The 20,354-nt window shown below is 38.6% G+C and overlaps 3 protein-coding genes across 3 annotated transcripts; 2 read left to right on the forward strand and 1 right to left on the reverse strand.

The window, feature by feature from the left end:
- Window positions 1-1,414: 1,414 nt before the first annotated feature.
- Window positions 1,415-2,788, reverse strand: LOC131973764 (endonuclease domain-containing 1 protein-like). Its single transcript, XM_059335839.1, has 2 exons — window positions 2,311-2,788; window positions 1,415-2,226 (listed from the first exon to the last, which is right to left on the reverse strand). Exons 1-2 carry the CDS (start codon window positions 2,689-2,691, stop codon window positions 1,624-1,626), a joined length of 984 nt encoding a protein of 327 aa, XP_059191822.1. The 5' UTR covers window positions 2,692-2,788; the 3' UTR covers window positions 1,415-1,623.
- Window positions 2,789-6,351: 3,563 nt separating this feature from the next.
- On the forward strand, window positions 6,352-7,761 carry aplnr2 (apelin receptor 2). The gene has a single exon (XM_059334830.1). It carries the CDS (start codon window positions 6,352-6,354, stop codon window positions 7,759-7,761), a length of 1,410 nt encoding a protein of 469 aa, XP_059190813.1.
- A 1,074-nt stretch (window positions 7,762-8,835) lies between these two features.
- Window positions 8,836-18,520, forward strand: hdac10 (histone deacetylase 10). Its single transcript, XM_059335364.1, has 20 exons — window positions 8,836-9,108; window positions 11,088-11,222; window positions 11,531-11,627; window positions 11,736-11,833; window positions 13,051-13,155; window positions 13,300-13,368; window positions 13,454-13,580; window positions 13,672-13,737; window positions 13,826-13,885; window positions 14,147-14,236; window positions 14,334-14,440; window positions 14,518-14,585; window positions 14,746-14,980; window positions 15,110-15,200; window positions 15,299-15,384; window positions 15,829-15,885; window positions 16,004-16,085; window positions 17,748-17,936; window positions 18,046-18,205; window positions 18,314-18,520. The coding sequence occupies exons 1-20, from the start codon at window positions 9,050-9,052 to the stop codon at window positions 18,343-18,345; spliced, it is 2,013 nt and encodes a 670-aa protein (XP_059191347.1). The 5' UTR covers window positions 8,836-9,049; the 3' UTR covers window positions 18,346-18,520.
- The last annotated feature ends 1,834 nt before the right edge of the window (window positions 18,521-20,354 follow it).

Consider the following 20,354-nt stretch of genomic DNA (forward strand, 5'->3'; position numbering starts at 1 on the left):
TATTTAACATCCTACTTTATTTAGATTTGATTCAACTTGTAGTTCACATTTGATGCCACCATTTGAGATCCAAATATAACAAAAGGGGGTACCACAAAAATTCACAACAGAGAAATGGGACCACTAAAAGGTTAAAGGTTCATGTGTTTTAAAACAGGTTTAAGACAGAACACAGTTTAACCCTTTGATGCACAACATATGGACAACCCTCCTAATGCACAACATGGGTCAAAAATGACTCATTCATCCAAATTTGATTTAAAATTAAATGACCTAATACTATAATAAGAGTAATTTGTTTCAAATAGTTACTTTCCACACTCATATATTTAATGTATTTAACATGTTTATGTATAATTTTGTCACACATGCACTGTATCTGAAAGGTTTTCACAGCGCTTCACTTTTTCCACATTTTTTTATGTTTCAGCCTTATTCCAAAATTAATTAAATTAATTTTTCCTTAAAATTATACACACAATACCCCATAACGACATTTTTTGACCCATGTTGTGCATTAGAAGCGTAGTGATTTTAAAAAAAGGGGTTTTATGCAAAAAGTAAGAAATGAAAAACAAAAAATTAGGATGTATGATAATCAAACACAAATTGATTGAGGAAAACCTGGAATACTGAATGATGAAATTAATTTATTGCAAAGATATAGAAAATTAAAAACTCAGTCGGGTCACTTTAGACCCATGTTGTGCATCAAAGGGTTAAGACAGAACACTTACTCTTTTCTATCCAGGTTAGCAGGGAAACAAAAATTTCTACTTTTCACCAGCAAGTAAAATTATTTAGATGCATATGTGAATATGCAACAACAACCTGAATATAGATATTGGCCCTGTGTGTCCTGACTTCCTTGACTTGTCATAAGAGAAGTGCACAGTAGTGCTACAGTTAAGAGGCTGTATGTGAAAATGTAAAACTGTTGGTCTAATCTGTCTATGCTGAACAAAAGCCCTACAGAGGCAGGTGTAGTTCCTCATTTAGATGATAAGTTACAGCAACACCAGATAAAGTCAGGGAGTACAACCATGTATGCTTTTATGGTAAGTTTACTACATGCAGAAATATGTCTTGGTCACAGTATTTGAATTTAAATTGCTCACCTTGAATAATTGCATTAAAAACTGAAGTATACAGCCTGTTGAGTGCAAACTATGCTGTTCAGATTCAGTTCTTTGATGCAATTATTCAAATTAAACAATACAAAATTAAGATATCTAATTTAAAAAGTTATTTTTTTCAGTTATTCAAGTTAAGCTATTTGAATTAAAATAATTTATTCAAATTTGGTTCTCGTGACACATATTTCAACCCATAGGTTACGCACAACAAAATCTTGTTAAGGCACTAACAAATACAGCATAATTGAAAAAATGATAATTATTGGAGGATTTGTAACATTTAAAAATGTACTTTAGTTACAAAGGCGGGCTTTCTTTTTACTATGTTAGATGTTAGGATGTGTGGAGGATCAATCTTGACCTTTGGGTACAGTGTATGTAATAAAATCTAAGCACAAAGATCCACTTAGTTTTCAGAGCTTTGCAGCCACATCCCTTTTAGTGAACGCAGCTCAAAAATGATTGTAATTGGAACTATTAATTGAGATTATTTTTCCATCCTGTGAACAGGACTTTTAAGAGGCACACAGTTGTCATAGAATATCTGGAAAGAGCTGGCAACATAAGTTACCCTCTTGAGGAATTCCTCCAGCTGCTGCAGCGTCATCTCCTGAACCTTGTTATCCTCCCTGTCGTTGAGCCCGTGAGCTGCAAACGCTGGAAACTTGGAGCGCTCGGAGTATGGTGCATTGTGGTCAAAATCAGGGCAACAGTAGGCCGACCACAAGTAGGTGGGGATGCCCAGGCGGTTGATATTGTGGCGGCGGATCATGTGCCCCGAGGTGGTGACCCCTGTGACCACATAGGCGGTGCCACGACAGTAGTTGTTGAGCCGCCTGCGGATGGTGTGTTCGTGGTCTTTCCAGGGGCCGATGTTGAACTCTCGGACCTGAGGGACCACGTTTGTCAGGGTGTAGGTGGATGCTTTGTCGTCGGGGTGGGCCTGGTGCTCGTCCGGATTCAGCTGACCACGTTCAAAGATTACTGTGTCCGAGTAGTCGTCAAGCACGGCCTGAGCGTCCTCGAAATTCATGTGAACATATTCTGAAGGGAACTGCTGCATCTCACGTGAGTCAGACATTGTGGAGAGCTGTCAGGGCAAACATGGTCATCATTAAAAACACACAAGACTCATTTTAAAAGGATCTTTTCAAATCCTGTACCCCGCCCCTACCTGTGGCTCATACATCCAAGGCACATCAACCTTTTTTGATCCGTCCGAGCGTTTGAAGGTGTACGCAGAATAAACAGGGATGTGGGTGATGGTGTCGTACAGGGTGACAAATCGTGGGCTTCCGCCGTAGAACTGGCAGATCTTTTTGAAAGGCTGCTCCTCGAGGCCTCGCGGCACTGTGCCCATGTACAGGAACTGTTTACACTCAGGTGAGAGGTTTTCCTGCACCTCTGCTCCTGCCATCACAAAGACAAGAAGAAGACAGATGAACATTTGGTCTCTTCTGCAGACAAACATGACGAACGGTGCCGTCTCCTCAGTGTATTCAATCCCTGTGAAATGTCGCTCTGCTCTGTGGACTTTGCATCCTCTGTGTTTCATACCATCTCAGGCACATGATGCAAATTCATATCTCTGTCACTTTACAAGCAGCCAATCTCTTTCCATGTTTGAAAAGCCATCACAGGCACAGCAGTTCATAGATCTTAAATGTCCTACACACACACTCACACATTCACACAGGTGTTTGGAGCAATTCTGACAGTAAGACGTCTTTTTAAGTTGAAATAAGGTGAGAATTTAATAAAGGCCTAAAGTACTACAAAGGCTGATGGAAATGTCATTAGTTTTGCAGGTATTTTGTAATAAACCTGCAGAAGAGGATTGGGGCTAGGTAGGAGAAAAAACTAATGAGAGAAGGATTTTTTTTTCATAATGCAGTTCGAGAAAAAAGAAATTCGTGAATAATTACATTGTAGCTTGCAGTCTACTTTAGCGAACTCCAAGTTGACTTTATTCTCGGAATTTCAACTTTTTCTCGGAAGTGCATAATTATTATTTTTTTCCTCCTCTCATTATTTTTTTTCTCCTACCTGGCCCTAATCCTCTTCCGTATTGGACAAATGAATATTTTCAGTAGATTATGGTGTTTGTTCAAAATTGAACAAGTCAGGAATCGTCTTATAGAGACATCAGTAATAGATTGAGACTGTTTCATAACCTGTAAAATGCCTTGGAGTTACTTAAAAGATCACTGTCAATACCGTCATATTGACTTTTTGTCCACTTTACCCCGTTTTCAAAAAGATTGATCTTTTGGTCTGTCTCTGCTTTGTTGCACTGCAGCGCTTCCTGTCCCTGTTCCCACTGTGACACTCAGCCTACAGCTTTCTTTTCAGTGAAACAGTTGTATTTACCCTCTTTCTCTCCTGTGGAATGTTTTTTTGAAAACATCTGTTTCCATAACAACAGGTTGATGGCAGCATGACCTCTGCCCTTGTGGTAACAAACACTTCCTGTTTACTTTTGGAGCATCTTCACTGTTTACAGTTTAGCCCCATGCTGACCTACACCAGCCAGCCAGCAGACAATGTCTAGACATAGATATTACAAAAACTGCTTACTTACTAAAAAATGGCTAGTAAAAGGCAAAATGTCAGACTAGTATCTCTGAGGGTGAAGTTAAGGGGATATAGACAACATCCACCTTGCAGAGATAAATTAGTTAATTAGTCAAATTCTCATTTGTTTATCAAGGTGCAGTGCTGTGGAAGAACATGTGTCATGTTCCTCTTTAAATACTTTTAAGACCAAGCTCAAAAATCCCTATAGATCTTCTACACCTTTGTATTTGTTTTGTTTACATTTTGTTTGTATTTTTTTATTTTTCATCTAGCTATGTAATTTAAGTAAAATATAGTTACTTATAGGTTTAAGAGGGAAAGTCGCGTATAAGCCCTTTGGGCTTTTTGATCTTTCCTGCATTTTCTTTTACTGTTTCTTGTACTGTTATTTCCTAACGATTGTATGTTTTTTTAAAGTGCAAACAACAATAAATAAATAAATAAAATAAAATTAAGTAACATAACATTATCTCATAAGTGCTCAGGGGTTGAGACACCCTATTACACTGCTTTTTACAGTCACTGGTAGTCACTTTGGATCACAGTGGATCCAACCACCACTGGACATTTTAACCATACATTATGTGACAAATTAAATATGTAAAATATACAATAACAATTTAAGTATTGCAAAAATATATGCTGTGGTTGATCAGTAAAGACAGATACTGGTCAGTAAGCTAGTCAGTGGATTTATTGTCCACATATTAAAACAATTACTCTGATAAGATGACCATACTTTAATGGCAGCCCTACTAGCCTTGCTACTATATCTGCAAATTGCTGTATCATAAATGAAAATTAGGGAAAACATCTACGCAGAGAAGAGGAGAGTGTAAGAAACCACCCTAAAATGGGCAAACCTCTAAGAGTGTGCTGCTGTAACCGGGAGTGGTGGTACAAAGGTTATGTCCTTCACATTTTGCCTTTGCCCACTTTAATGCAAAGACATTTCATTTAGGAGCTAAAATAAAAGTAGTCATACAACGTCAGATAAATGCTGTAAAGTAAAGCATCCATTATATCCCCTTTGAAATGCAGTGGATTTCAAGTATCAAGTATCAAGTAAAAGTGCAGTACTTTACACCACCAACTGTCACTTGATAAATGTCTTCACTGTGAATTGGCAGCCCCAGAGATTACACAGCTGTGAGCCAGGATCTACTTTCATCTGTAAACTGTCAGTATAGTTCTTTTTGCAGCAGGTTTTAACAGAATAATGGTTTTAAGGTCCTTTTAAATATATTCATGAAGGTTGCCTCACATACATTCACTCTTCTATTGTGATATTGCTGTGAGAGCTGTTAGCTGTTTGTGCTCTGTGTGGGATGCTACATTCGACCGCTGTATACACTGTGTGTGTTTGAACATGTTAGGCACAACAAAGAAGTGTTTGCACCGTGTGTTACTGTATGTGCATTTGGATGTGTTTGAGTCTGTGCATAGAGAATATGAGCAGCCCAGGGTCTGGATTGTGGGGGATCTGTTTGTGTGTCTCGGGCTTGTGTGTGTTTGCAGGGGGGAGGATGGGTGATGTTATTGTGTCTCTCGGGAGGTGTATGTGTTTGTGTTTTGGGGGGAGTATTTGCAGGTCTCGTAACTCTCTGCTGGGGTGGTCTGATTTGAGAACAAGGGAGTGTGTACATGTGTGCCAATGTGTGTGTGTGTGTGTGTGTGTGGAGGACATTGCTATATATACGGACTTAAGAGGAAGACACACCTTCCTCAGCCGACTCAGTACAGATGACGTGATAGAGAGAAAAACAAGAGGAAAAGTCACAGAGAGAAAGTGAAATGAGAGAGGACAGCGGCTGGATTTGGCTTCACACTGATCTTCACACTGTCATCACAGCATTTCAGAAAGGATCTTATCATCCAAGTCGATGAAGTGGCCTGAGGTAAGTGTCTGTTTTGAGCTACATTCGCCTTCAGTTAGGATAGTTGTGGTTTGTATGCAAAAGTTTTTTAGTGCAGTGTGGGATTCTGATTTTTATTTCTGTGTTTTTGATCCAGAACCTCCCCTTTTGACTCTGGCTGTCTTGTAAGAATAAAACCTTTCATTTAAAGGGTGTCAGAAAGGCCTATAATGTCTGCAGAACATGTTTTAATTGTGTAAAAAAAATAAAAATAATGTTTGATCACATTTTCTTCTTTGTTTTGGTAGTTTTGCTCTTAAGTCTTTTCCATATAAAAAAATGCACAATAGATGTTGAAGAGGAATTTGACCGGTATTTATATTTTAAAATTTTTTGGTGTGAATTTTATTAATTATATGTAGTGAAAATCTGATTTTGTGATAGCCCGAGTTAAAATATGTTCTCTGGCAGATTAATACAAAATTCCTGCACTAAATTCCTAAAGTAAGTTGTATGTTGCTAAAATGTGCATGTACAGTATTTGCAGTTTTTGTGCCTGTTGCAAAATGTTTTAGAATCACATCTCTTTTGTTGAATTTTCAGGCAATCAAAGTCAACAAACTGAGAAAGAAGTGAACTGATCCACTGCTGGAATCTGGGCACAACTTTCTGCTTCCAGACATCATATTGACCAAACTGCAGCTTGACAGTAAAGCATTGGGATCTCCAGTGATTTTAATGGCAAATTATTTTATGTAGAAACAAAGCAGTCGAATGCACAGATGTCGGATGCAGACTTCCTCACCTCCCCCTCTCCTTCTCCTTCTTCCATTTTCCACTGCGACTACAGTGACTGGTCTCCCTCCTTCTCCATCATCCCATCCGTCTACCTTCTGGCCTTCCTGGTCGGTTGCCTTGGCAACGGCCTGGTGCTTTGGGCCTACCTGGACCGAGCCGATGGCAGGGGAGCTGGAAAGCTGTGTCTCATTTTCAGAACCAGTCAGCAGAACATTAACAGTGCTGGGAGGTTTCCCCCTGGGTCACTTCCTCATAAGAAGACAGAAAACTGTGGATCTTCTTCAGGACAAAGACCCTCCTCTCACTCCTCCACCTCCTGCTCTTATCCTCCCTCCATCCCTCGCCCCTCCCGCTCCCTGACAGACTCTCTGATAGCCAGCTTGGCGTTAGCTGACCTGTGCTTCCTTGTGACTCTCCCTCTGTGGGCCGTCTACACGGCGATGGGCTACCACTGGCCTTTTGGGCAACCCCTCTGCCAAATCAGCAGCTTCCTCACAGCGCTCAACATGTACGCCAGCGTGTTCAGCCTGAGCATGCTCAGTGTGGAGCGGTACTGGGTTCTGACTGGACGCCGCCACTCCAACCACTACGCCCCACAGAGCTGCCCCAGCAGGGCTTTGTGGATACTTGGAGGGGTGTGGTTGCTGGCGGGGGTGCTAGCACTTCCAGGTTTGCTGCTGCGCTCTGTCAGGGAGGTGGACTCTGACTCTGATTATGACTGGGAAGTGGAGCAAATTCATCCTACTACTGACTCTGGATCAGTTTTCCTCTCCTGCCAGATGGATTACTCCATGCTGGTTGGAGCTGAGCTGGACGAGACGGATCGAGAGAGGGCAGAGATGTGGTGGGCAGCGGCCTTGAGTGTTAAATCAACTCTAATTGGCTTTCTGCTTCCTCTTGTCATCCTGCTGGTCTGCTACTGCTCACTGGCCCAGCTCCTCAGTAGACATTTTGGACGGGGCCCCCGTCCTGACCGTAGGCGCCAGAGAAGACTCCTCAGGGTCATTGTCACTTTGGTGATGGCTTTCTTCTTGTGCTGGCTGCCTCTGCATGTTAATAAGACTGTTTCAATGCTGCTTGAGTTTGGTTTCGTCCCATACTCCTGCTCTCTGGATCAGATTCTACTGGCTGCTCAGCCGTACGTCACCTGTTTAGCTTATCTCAACTCCTGCCTAAACCCGCTCCTGTACGCTGCATGTGACCCGTCATTCAGGAAGAGATGCAGAGGAGCTCTTCTCATGTTGTGCAGGGTGAGCGAAAGAGGAGGAGGAGGAGAGGGAAGGGAGGGAAAGAAGGAAGAAGGAGAGGAAGAGAAAGAGGAGAGGAGTTCAGCCTTTCCCACAAGAACACAAGAGGAAACAGCAGATAGGACAGAGGAGGAGAGGGTGGAATGATTGATGAGATAACGACTTGAAATAAAAGGATCATGTCTAATTCACATCAGTACAAGGACATCAAGTTAATTTCTTTGCTGTCAATAAAGCAGTATTTTATGTTTTTTTCCAGCAGTTTTTCAGTTTTGTTGAAGACAATCCAATAGATTTGAGCTCCAACGTGGCCACACTTTGGATGAAGCTGTGTCAGAGGTCAATATTTTCAAAATAAACATCCTTATCAAATGAACATTCATAAACAAAACCCCTACTTCCAATCTACAATTTTCCCACAGGAAAGATGCCAACATTTCCTCTTGCAAGATCAAATATCCTCATGTCACCTGATCTGTTTTTATATTTTGTACTAGTAATACACTGTGAGTTGTTTACTGACTTATGATGCACTGTTGCTTTTCTATTAAAATATGGACTATGTGAACTCAAATTTGTTTTTTTTTAATTGTGAGAAAATATAGTTAATCTATAAATATGTACAAGAGAAAAAGTGGTTCAAATTGAGAAGAATATAATATAATTATATTCAGCAAGCTGGGTAAGTTCAATCACAATTACACATTAGAATAAAATACTTATTTACTTCACAAGTATAAACCTGACAAAACATCAGACAAAATTTAAAAGCATAAGGACAAAAACACATGTAGAGGTGGTACAGCAGGTAAAAAGCAAAGTAACAAGGTAAGAACTGTTAGGTATACATAGGTATTATACACATTATACTGTATGTATTAAGTAGATTTATTTGTGTGTGTGTGTGTGTGCGTGTGTGTGTGTGTGTGTGTGTTTATGTGTTTATGGTCAATAACAGTACTGGGTTGCTCTAACAAAATATCTGTGCATGCGATAAATATTCTAGTTAGGCTATATTTATTTCATAAAAATATTGTTATTGTTTTTTTGCATTTGTGGCTGCCATTTCTACCGAAGTCAAAGCAGTGTCTGGCCAGTGAAATCACAACATAATTATGGAAGCCCACGCTTCATTTTTAAAGAAAACGCCTCTTCTGCAGAAGTACCGGATCCTTCCGGTCGGTGGCGCTGCGGCACCATTAAACAGTTTGACCACCTCCATAAACTCACAGAAGACTACTTGGACTTGACTCGTGTTTGTTTCATTCCCACATTGTTTACTTGGTGGTTAGTGCAGAAAAGAAAGGACACTTCAGATACTGTGCACTTGGTGGAACTGTCAACTTGCGAATCTTACATCCCTGCAGGCTGCAGTAGAAACATACTATTATTGGCACATATTGCTGCTGTTTGACTGGTCCGAGAAACAGTGAAGATGGGAACAGCTCTGCTATATGATGAGGAGATGACCAAATACAAACTGCTCTGGGTTGAGTAAGTACATGAGCGGAGTAACGACACATGTTGGTACATTTAGCGAGCTAATCAAATAGATTTAGGCCTGAATGAATTACGTTCGTTTGATTTATTATCATTTAATTATATAATATAACATAAACTTAACTACGACGAATGTGTATTGGAGGTAAAGTTTGCCTAACTAACATTTCACTTCTTCCTCTACGATTATAACATTAGTAGCTATGGCCAGAGCTGCAGAGCCTCAGCTAACTATTATCTACTTACTTTTCTGGCTCTGAAGTGGTCAATGTTTAACTATTTGTTGAATTTGGCGCACAAATTAGTAACTTCCGAGTAATGATTTGTGTCCTCAAATAAAGGGTAGGAACCGAAGTTGCGGTTTATTGTAGCCAGCCCGGACTGTTAGTGAAGAGCACCCACAGTGCTAGCTCCAAGCTAACGGCTAGGCTGCTGTGTTATTGTGTTGCCTTCTGTACATTTAAAGCAGGGATGAGCAACTTAAGTGGTGGAGGGGGCCACAAATTTTTCATCCACACTACCACAGGGCCACATAGAGGACAATGCACTTAACCAGATATGATGAAACTGCAATTTTAAATATATTTACAGTGCAGTAACTTAACATATTTCATGCTCAAATGCATGTATAACAGTGTAAATAGGAATACAAAATGTTTGAAGCAAATAAAAAATAAGTGCAATAGTGCAATAACGGCAGACCAACATTAATTGCAAGAAGTAATTTGGTGCATTTTTACACTGCACTTTTAAGATTTCAAATGCATGTAGTTGTACTGAGGGCCACTTCAAGTCAGGGGGCCTCCAGTTGCCCATCCATGATTTAAAGCATAAAGACATCACTTTAGGACATTACATCTTTATTTTTTCGATAAAGTATTTCTCACACCGTTTGGCTGTTTGGTTCATTTGAGTTTATACTTTATACTACTACTATCAATGCTACAATAAACAACTAAGGCCTAAAATGCTAAGAAAATGTCTGTAGCTGGCTAAAAACAATAGATTTAAACATGCCAAATTATAGTTATATCAGAGAGGATAGCTAGACAGTTTTGATTTATCCACATTCCACCACAACACAAGTTACAATTCATCAAACTTAAATAACAGTAGTAGTGTCCTGCATGTCCTGCCTGTAGTAGTTAGCCTGCATATATTGATTGGATATATGACTTAGTGACAAAATAGGCATTGAGTGCCAATATCCCACAGTTTTCACATTGTCACTGCTGATGCGTCACGTCACGTTAGTTGTGGATTCTTTACAATACAAAGTTAAAAGTCTGTAATCTGTTTTTGTATACAGGAGTTTGATTTAGTTTGGTAAGTTCCTCTTTTGATAATTAGACCCGGCATGGTGTTATCTCGAACATAATTTTACATATTTTAGGGGAGATTCTTCTGTTTGTTTTTTTGGCATATAATAAGTGCACATAAATTATACACCAAATAAGAAAAAAAAACACAAAACTTCCACCATAAAATCACTGTTCGGGGTGTAGATATCATTGCAATTCTTTCAGTTGATTTTCAGTTGAATTAAAAGTGATTAAAAAAAAAGAAAGAAAAAGAAATTGTCATCAAATTGCCTACTTCATTTTGGTTATTTATTGTTCTTTTTTTCATAGAAGATCAGCATCAGTTGAGCGGCACTGCATTGCTTTGTTTATTTTATGTCTCTGCCATATTCTACAAATTCATGTTTTTCATTCTAGTTTGTGTGTTTATTTAGGGAAGGTCCACTGCTTTTTAACTTAATTTTCAACTCTGTTGTACTTTTCTAGAATGTGAAAATAAAATATTAATGAGAAAAAGTAATACATTTGAAATGATCAAACACATTCAGTTGTGCCGAATTGTAATACAAAGCATTTACTAGTTCATTATGTACAAAATCCTAAACTCCAAAATCTGAACATGATTTAAATTCAACTGTATGACACATCATTTTTATTGTTTTATTCTTCCAGCCCTGCCTGTAAGATAGAGGTACCTGAGCGTCTGACAGTGAGTCATGAGGCTTTGATCAAGACCGGTCTTGCTGATCGTTGTGTCTCTGTCCCTGTCCGTGAGGCGACGGATGCAGACATCCTGCTGGTTCACAGGTCAGCCCTCCCTGGTTCATTTGGTTTCTCTGTGTCTATATCAGGCATGTCCAAACTATTCCACAAAGGGCCATGTGGCTGCAGGTTTTCGTTTCAACCAAGCAAAAGCACACAGTTTGACCAATCAACTGTCTGAAGACTGAGATCAGTTAATTAACTGAGTCAAATCTGGTGTGCTGCTGCTTGGTTGGAATGAAAACCTGCAGCCACACGGCCCTTTGTGGAATAGTTTGGACATGCCTGGTCTATATGATGCTGAAATAAATAGCTTAGCCTTTAAGCAACATGAACCTTGCTTCTCCAAACAGTGAAGAGTACTTGGAGGCAGTGAAGAAGACCCCGTATATGACTCTAGAGGACCTGATGGAGTTCACCTCGCACTATGGTGACGTCTACTTCCACCCTGTTGGTTCTTAACTTCATATTTTTATGAGCTGCAATTTGTCCTTTTTTTGATCTTGTGGTCATTGTCACTCCTGGCTGAGCATTCCTCTTTGTCATTCACTGTCCTAGAACATCTATCACTGTGCCAAGCTGGCTGCAGGCGCCACACTGCAACTGGTGGACAGCGTTATGACGGGGAAGGTGAGGAACGGCATGGCTCTGGTCAGGTGAGGCCATCAACCAGTTTGACACAACAGTCCTGATATTTACCCTGATGCTACTGTGAGTGTGTAACAGTCTCTCTTTTGTTGGTGTTCTTCTTAAGTGATTGAAGATTTAGTCCATTTATTTATATTTTATTTATTTATAATCCTATTTATAAACCTCTAATTATTTGATAAAAACTAATGAATAAAATAAAATGATAAATAAATGATAAATGGGTGCACTTATATAGCGCTTTTATCCAAAGCGATTTACAATACATACAACGCTCATTCACCCATTCACACACACATTCATACTGGTGGCCGAGGCTACCAGGGCACACTGGTGCCACCTGCCACCATTGGAATTCATTCACACACTGATGAATGCAGCATCGGGAGAAATTTGGGGTTCAGTATCTTGCTCAAGGATTTTTTCGACATGTAGCTGCCATGGTTGGGGTTCGAACCGCCAACCTTCCGGTTACTGGACGAACGATCTACCAACTGAGCCACAGCCGCCCCTTAACTTATTTAACGTTTAAAGCTAGTAAACTCCCAGACACTGATAGACCTTTGTCAAGCATTGAGCTGACAGTAGACGAAAACAAAACAAAAAAATTAAGTGAGAAATGTGTCTTGAATACAATAGAAATCTGGAAATGGAAAGACCTGGAAACATCATACAAAATAAGTCATCAACAAGATAACTTCAAATTGTGGAGATGAAGCGTGAGCAACAACCAGTTTCAGTATTTTAGAAAAACTAGAATTAAATAAAAAAAACGTTTTTTTTAAATTGGTATGCATTATTTCAGTTATTACCATTTCTCAAATCTAATAATGAAGACAAATACAGAAACATTGGAGTCAGTTATAAAGGAAAGTTAAATTGATTGATTTAGGAACAAAGATTAAAACTGAAAATATAACAGGCTAAAAAGTTAATTTGTCAATTGTAAATCTTTGAGGACTGGTCCCAACTATTTCATTATTTCAAAATAAAAAAAACTTTTAGAGAGAAATTTGAGATTTGTGGAACTAGTATAGCATTTAGGCAACCTCTACAAAATACAAAATATTTTTTTACAGCTTCTCAAATTCTCAAATGTGTCACTTACTACTATTTATATCCGTATTAACTAAATACTAAGTATTTGTTTGTATGTTATAATGTTTTTTATTCTCTGTATAGCCAAAATTATGTATTTACTGCATGAAATCCTCATTGTTAACAGACCACCAGGACACCACAGTATGCGCAGTGCTGCCAATGGATTCTGTGTTTTCAATAATGTGGCTATAGCAGCACAATATGCCAAGCAAAAATATGGGGTTAAAAGGTAACTTTTGATTGTTTTTATTCATTCTTATAAGACAGTGTGTATATATATATATATATATATATTATGTGTGTGTGTGTGTGTGTGTGTGTGTGTGTATTAGTCTTCCACTGTGTATTTTTTTAATTCTCTGTATATTTTCAGGGTGTTGATAGTTGACTGGGATGTACATCATGGTCAAGGGGTGCAATATGCTTTTGAAGATGATCCAAGGTGATTCTTTACGAATTTCAATAATTCTGATTTTTTTATGTGGATACTAAATCTGAAATAATTAATTCTACATTTTTATTCCCAGTGTGCTCTACTTCTCTTGGCACCGCTACGAGCATCAGAAATTCTGGCCTAATCTTAGAGACTCAGACTATGACATTGTTGGCAAAGAGAAAGGGGCTGGATTCACTATGAATGTACCATGGAACACAGTCAGTAACCACAGAATTACTTGAAGTTAGTGTGCACATGTTTGTGTGTATGAATGCTTTTTATTAATGAGGTCTCATTGTTATATTTCAGGTAGGAATGAAGAACAGTGATTATCTTTCAGTCTTCTGTCACGTCCTTCTGCCAGTTGCATACGAGGTAAGCCCTCGTTGAAAACTCAGTTAGATCTTGATATGTTGTAGATAATTTCTCTCAATATTAATAATTATGTGATTCTCTGTCACAGTTTTGCCCAGACCTGGTCCTGGTGTGTGCAGGCTTTGACTCAGCAATTGGTGACCCAGAGGTACTGAATATGAATAGATTTAAATGCAAATGGTGTATTGCTGCAGATTTTTGTATATATAATGTAGACTTGGCAGGAAAATTGGATTGGATTGAATTTGTTTGTAGGTGTAACCGATTAAAGTGTACATAGCATCATATGTACTTGTGTCCTGTTGCTCTTTATCTCACAACTTGTGAGTGCTGTAAAACTCTGTCCAGTCTCTTTGCCATCATCGTGACATAATATGGTAAACTGACTTTAGTGGGTCTTTATTTTCAGGGTAAAATGTGTGCCAGCCCGGACATTTTTGCCCACCTCACTCACCTCCTGATGAACCTCGCCGGAGGGAAACTGTGTGCTGTGCTGGAGGTCAGGACACAGATCCAATACAAACATAAACATTGCCGCCATCCCGTTGGAGCAATATTTGTTTATAAAAGGTTTTTATTGTTTGCCTGTTTTCCAGGGAGGATACAACTTGACTTCCCTCCACCAGTCTGTGTGTCAAACAGTTCAGACTTTGCTGGGAGATCCTGCTCCTCGACCTGCAAACCTTGATGGTCCCAGTACAAGGTTGGTCTCACCATCAGTTCATTCTTGTGCATGTGTGTGTGTTTTATAACCATGGTGAATTTATTTTGTCTTTTCAGTGCACTGGAGTCCCTTCATTGTGTCCGATCAGCTCACAAGCAGTACTGGTCCTGCCTCAAACATGCAGGTATAAAATCACCATTATTCTCTTATTATTAAGCTCTTCTTTAACACAGTAATCCACCACCTACATTACGCAAAATGCAAATCTGATTACTGATAGTTGCGAATGTAGTCAACCTTTATGTTCATTGCTTCATAAAACATTTCATTGATTCTTCCTGTAGCGGAGCTTCCCACCTCTGAAGTCAGCACAAAGCGCATTAAATTAGCAGAAGAAGATCAAAGCCTGGATAAGGGAGAAGAAGAGGAAAGCGCAGAGGAAGAAGTGTGGCCAGAGCCTCCAAAACGTGTTGCTCCTCCTGTTCGCACTGCTTTAATCCTCCCTAATGATGTGGCCTGCCCGGACAGATGTCAACGCTTCAGCTCATCAGAGGACACAAACATAGTCAACAAACTCAGGTAGAAATATTCATAGCATTGCATTAATTTATCATGTGTGAGCATGGATGAGCTTAATTCAAAAGAATATTTATAATAATGTCTTCCTCTTTGTTATAATACAAAACCATATTGTTTTTCCAAAATCAGGGAGAAATTCCTAAAAGATTCAGCTGACAATGATGCTCTCACTGCCCTCTCCAGTCTTATCGCCCTGGTAGAGAAAATGGAGAAGAATGAGGTAGAGTCTGGATGATATCTGTCCTTCAGAGTGCTGTGATGTGATCTGCTTTGCTGACCTCCCTGCTGATGTCATTATATTTAATTACTGCCTCTCAGATCTGCAATGGCTTGGCGCTGGTCCGTGATGTCTCCATGGCAATGATGTGTGTTGTCCAGCATGCTGCAACTGCTCTCAACAGCCGGTATATCAACATGAGTCTAATTCATATGTACAGTGACTGTATGTTATAATATCACGGAGAGAGAGAAAGGGATCTGGTAATAAGACTTACAGGAAGCATCAGCTATGAAAGGAATGGTTCCACATATTTGTAAGATACACAGAAATACTAGCCAGGCCAAATGTTTCCCGCTTGTTTTTTTTATGCTGAGCTAAGCTAACTAGCAAATGGCCTTTGGTCCATAATATATCATCAATCGTTTTATCTTACTCTCAGCAAGAGAGCAAGTTGGCATATATTCCAGAATATAAAAGTATGATTAGAAGCTGTTTTGCTTTCTTGTTTGTTTTGAATGAAGGGATTTCTGTTTTAGATGCAGGTTAAGCTCCTGACTGCAACATTAAAGCTGACTACACTGAATATGAGTGAAGCAGTTTAATTTAATACCACTTTCTCCTCATGCAGGGTTTTGGTTGTGTGTGTTGGAGACATGGTGGTCCCCGGGCACAGCACAGAGGATGGGTGATTATCATTTTTGTGTCCCTGAATTTGACTTTTTGATGAAACTTGTCCTCTTTGAGCAAATGAGAAAAATGTTATGTTGTCTAAAATGTGATAACAGAAATATTTTCATCTTTAGGAAAACACTTGTGGTGCAGTTCAGCAACAAGGAGGCAGAAGATCAGAAATGCAAATATCACATTCCTGTGTGTCTGAAGAAGGTACTGTGTGTATTACAGTAGTAGAAATCATGAGTCAGAGGGTTGTCTTCAGTGTGCATGTTGTGTTATGTTGTCTACATGGTCATATTATGACCTCTCTTTTGAAGAAAAAAAACAGCCAAAAGATGTCTAAATAAGTAATATTTAACTGTTAAATCCTGTCACAGCATTATATCTTTAACGCTTAACAATATATGATATAAACATATTTTATTTATTTATTTTTTAGCTTTCAAAAATATAATTGAACGATTTTGAAATAGCATGATGAACATAAACTTGTACTTATAATATTTGAGTAACTTTTTAGATATTTTTTTTTATTTAACCTTTATTTAACCAGGAAGTCCCAGTGAGATTCGGCATCTCTTTTTCAAGAGAGACCTGGCCAAAATAGCAGCCAAAACTCAACACAAGTGTCAAAAAATTAACATTAACAATAAAACAAGTGCAATATAACACAATATTAAAACATAATGAGCCTTGTTAAGAAAAACAAGCACATGTCTCTATCACCACAGTCTTGATGGTAGCTTTAAATTCATTGATTGATATCAGCCTTTCTAGTTTAAGCTTTTTCTGTAGATTGTTCCATTCCCAGGGTGCTGAGTAAGAGAATGCAGTTTTCCCAGTTGAAACATGGGGGACATTTAAGAGTAACCACTTAGAGGAGAGAAGCTGATAGGTCCCAGAGCTAACAGAGAGGAGGTTACAGAGGTACACAGGAAGTTTTCCAAGTATTGCTTTGTAGTAGGGGTGGGCGATACGGCCCGAAAAGAATATCACAATATTTCAGGTTATATTTGCGATGACGATATTCTTGACGATATTACGAAATACTTAAAAAGATACAGAAAATATGCTTTTTTTTAAGTCTGTATAAATAAATAAAAATCTAAAATGTAGTGTGAAGTGCAAATCTCCACAGTTGCCAAATACAAAAAAAATTACTCTTGACTCTTGAGTATGAGCAAATAATAAAAATAACCATTTAGGGGTTTCGGGGTCATATTTTAATGTCATTTTGTAAAGGAGAATAAAGGTTCTTGTATGTTTTATTTTAAGGCATCTTATTTTGACAGTCTTCTTGTAAGTTCTGTGGTGGATTCTGTTAACACACTGTGCTCTTATTTTGAAAGCTGCATGTGTTTAGCGACAGAGTGCAAGTAGCTTTTTGTGATTAAAACAACTTTAATTGTTAGCTAATGTTCGCTCGTGGCTAACGAATGGCATTATGCAGCAGTGTGTTTGGAGGGCAGCTCGGTATATTCAGTTGTGTAAGTGTGTGAATGCGCGTGCATGTCTGGGAGGAGGACGGAGAGGTGGGTTTGACTAACTGGTGACAGACACGCAACCTTACGCCACTACATCAAGAAGTAGGAATGTTGCCAATATCATGATATGCATTTTTTTTAACCATAAAAAAATATACAGATATTATCGTGAACGATACGATATGGCACACCCCTACTTTGTAGACAAAGATAAACCAGTGCTGAATTCTAATTTTTACAATATTTGAATTATAATTGAAAAAATAAATAATCATTTGAAATACAATAGGAACCTCGCAGGTTGTTGCCTGCTCGGGCCCTAATAACACAGTGATGATATGTACAGGGAATGTGTGTGCTTGTTCAATAATAGTTTGTCCTCCCACAGGGCTCCGGTGACGTATCGGGGTTCATGCAGGCTGTGTTGAGCCTCCTTCTGCCTCTGGGATACGAGTATGACCCCAGTCTGGTTCTTTTGGCTCGGACGGCAGATAGCGGGATGTGTGATGGTGTGTGGCAACAACTAACAGGCCTCCTGCAGAGCCTAGCACAGGGAAACACACTGGTGCTCCTGCAGGTAAGAAGGAGGAGGAGGAGGAGGAGGAGAAGTACTCATCTTTGGTGTCGTTTTTGTGGAGGTTTAAATGGCAGTTCTACTTGAGCATTCAGTGTATTTATGATTTCAGGAAGGTGAGAGTGGATGTGTCGACGCCACGGCCTCCTCTCTCCTCGGGGAGGCGGCCCGTCCTCTCGGGCAGCTCCCTGCTCCTCCACCAGGGGACATGGAGACGCTGGAGAGACTGAGACAGAGACTGCAGGCAGACTGGAAGTTACTGCAGACTACAGGTGAGTTCAGAAAAGCAGCATCAAAAATCAACATTACACATAATGTGACATCTACAGAAATTCCCTTTTTTTACTATATTAATGGGAACCTCCGTCTCTCTACATCAGCACCAGATACTGGAGGAAGTGATGAGCACTGAAGCTGATCCTGTCCTGGTTGTGTTTACAAATCAGTTGTAGCATGCCAATAAAAGTTCTTGATAACATCTTGAATTTGTAACCAGGTTTTATTGTTTTATTCTGTAAACTGAGTTGTTATCATTCCAACCTGGTCTCACAGGAATCCGTGAAATAGCCACGGATTTGCTTAACTCAAAATCCGTGGAATAGCCACGGAATCACTCAAATTTCCGTGAAACTGACACGGATTTCGCTACAATGCAAGTTAATGACAGTCATATCCCGTGGCTATTCCAACATACAAAGTGATTATGTACATTCACTGAGTGAATATTTAGAAAATAAAACATATATTTCTCGCTAGAAATGTGATCAAAATCCATTTTTATGCAGAAACTAAGTCAAAATATTGATTTTTCACTAAAAATGAGAGCACTGTCCGCCATGTTTTTGTTCTGACCGCCGGGACCTTGAAAGTCAAGTGACTTGGAACAAACCAATAGCCAAGGGATATGACTGTCTTTAACTTGCATTGTAGCGAAATCCGTGTCAGTTTCACGGAAATTTGAGTGATTCTGTGGCTGTTTCACGGATTTTGAGTTAAGCAAACCTGTGGCTATTTCACGGATTCCTGTGAGACCAGGTTCTATCATTCACACTGTGCCCTAATATGAACTGTGTTATTAAAACAGCATCAGATCAGAATCAACTGTAATATTGTGAACCTAATGTGTGATTGCCAAATTTATTTACAGTGCTTTTGTTACACTGATTAACATATCAATGTTAGTTTTAAATCTTTATGATTTTGTTCTGGATCTTGAAGATTTGTTTGCATCACTAAAGACTGAATACTGGACAAACAAGGGTTGTGCGTCAAGTTATGATGAAATGAGAAGATAATTTTTTTACCCCATCGATAATGCAAACTCTAATTTCTGTGTACGTTAATCTCACAGCAGTGTTGTCAAACATTTCTCATTCATTTGTTATAGTATGATGATAATTGTCTGTATTTTTGTAATGGTAAAAAAATATAGGAAGTACAATTTCGGGTACAACATTTATTTGACAACTGTATTTACTATTTACTTTTCATATTTAGATTTTTCACACTAAACAAAATCAGTTTATAAATGAAGTTGCACTGTTAAAAACTATGTTTTACAGTTAATTCCTCAACAAGTTACAGTGTTAAAGTACTGCTAACAATTATTCACAATTATATTATAATGCAGACAAAAAACATTCTGTAAAGAGTACTTTACTTTTGATACTTTATGTACAGTTTGCTGATAATACTTGTGTATAATTTTTAATTAGCTGCATTTTGATATACCAGTATTGATGTTTCCTGTGATATTTACAAAAATAAATAAATATCAAAATCATTTTTATGACAACGCCTCCTAAATAATTTATTTTTCTTTCCATTCTGGCTTTGTCCTTTCTCCTTTGACTCACTCTTGAGTGCAATTCTTTTTTTTTTAAAGAGGCAAAACACAAAATAAACGAAGTTAAAGATACATTTTTCTTGTTTTTTTCTCCCTCCGAAAATGTAGGTAAAGCAATGTTGTTATTGTGAATCATTTTGACCATGATAATTTGTAGTGAAAAGCTTTTTTAATTTTTTAAAATGACGTATAATGTCATTATGTATGTGTAGTACTGCTAGTTTTATTTATGACAATAATTCCAAGATTTTACAAGCTTTTGGAGGATTTTCAACTGCAATTCATGCCAAATTTATCCCTTGAAAAGCTCCAAAAGCGTAATTAAGATTAGTTTCCCTCCACTAGATGATGATGAAATATTTATTTATTGTCATATTTAACATTAAATAAAATCATTATTGTCGTGTCATGAGCTACAACCATTCTGGTCATCCTTGTTTGAGTTCTTCACCAAGGCCCTTAATCATCCATGTAACCCAGACCCATTCACCGTGTTGTTTGGAGTGGCTAATCCAGATAGTGTAAAAAGTAGTTATGAAGCTAAGGCTATCTCCCTTTCAACGTTGATAGCCAGA

This window comes from Centropristis striata, chromosome 6 (assembly GCF_030273125.1).
Source record: "Centropristis striata isolate RG_2023a ecotype Rhode Island chromosome 6, C.striata_1.0, whole genome shotgun sequence".
NCBI lineage: Eukaryota > Metazoa > Chordata > Actinopteri > Perciformes > Serranidae > Centropristis > Centropristis striata.

Excerpts from the sequence above, each read along its gene's own strand:
- LOC131973764 (XM_059335839.1), bottom strand. The coding sequence starts at position 2,691 with ATGAAACACAGAGGATGCAAAGTCCACAGAGCAGAGCGACATTTCACA. Across the intron at positions 2,227-2,310 it reads CTTGGATGTATGAGCCACAG|CTCTCCACAATGTCTGACTC; the intron begins GTAGGGGCGGGG and ends TTGCCCTGACAG.
- aplnr2 (XM_059334830.1), top strand. The coding sequence starts at position 6,352 with ATGTCGGATGCAGACTTCCTCACCTCCCCCTCTCCTTCTCCTTCTTCC.
- hdac10 (XM_059335364.1), top strand. The coding sequence starts at position 9,050 with ATGGGAACAGCTCTGCTATATGATGAGGAGATGACCAAATACAAACTG. Across the intron at positions 14,441-14,517 it reads CTTGATGGTCCCAGTACAAG|TGCACTGGAGTCCCTTCATT; the intron begins GTTGGTCTCACC and ends TTGTCTTTTCAG. Across the intron at positions 14,981-15,109 it reads AACATAGTCAACAAACTCAG|GGAGAAATTCCTAAAAGATT; the intron begins GTAGAAATATTC and ends TTCCAAAATCAG.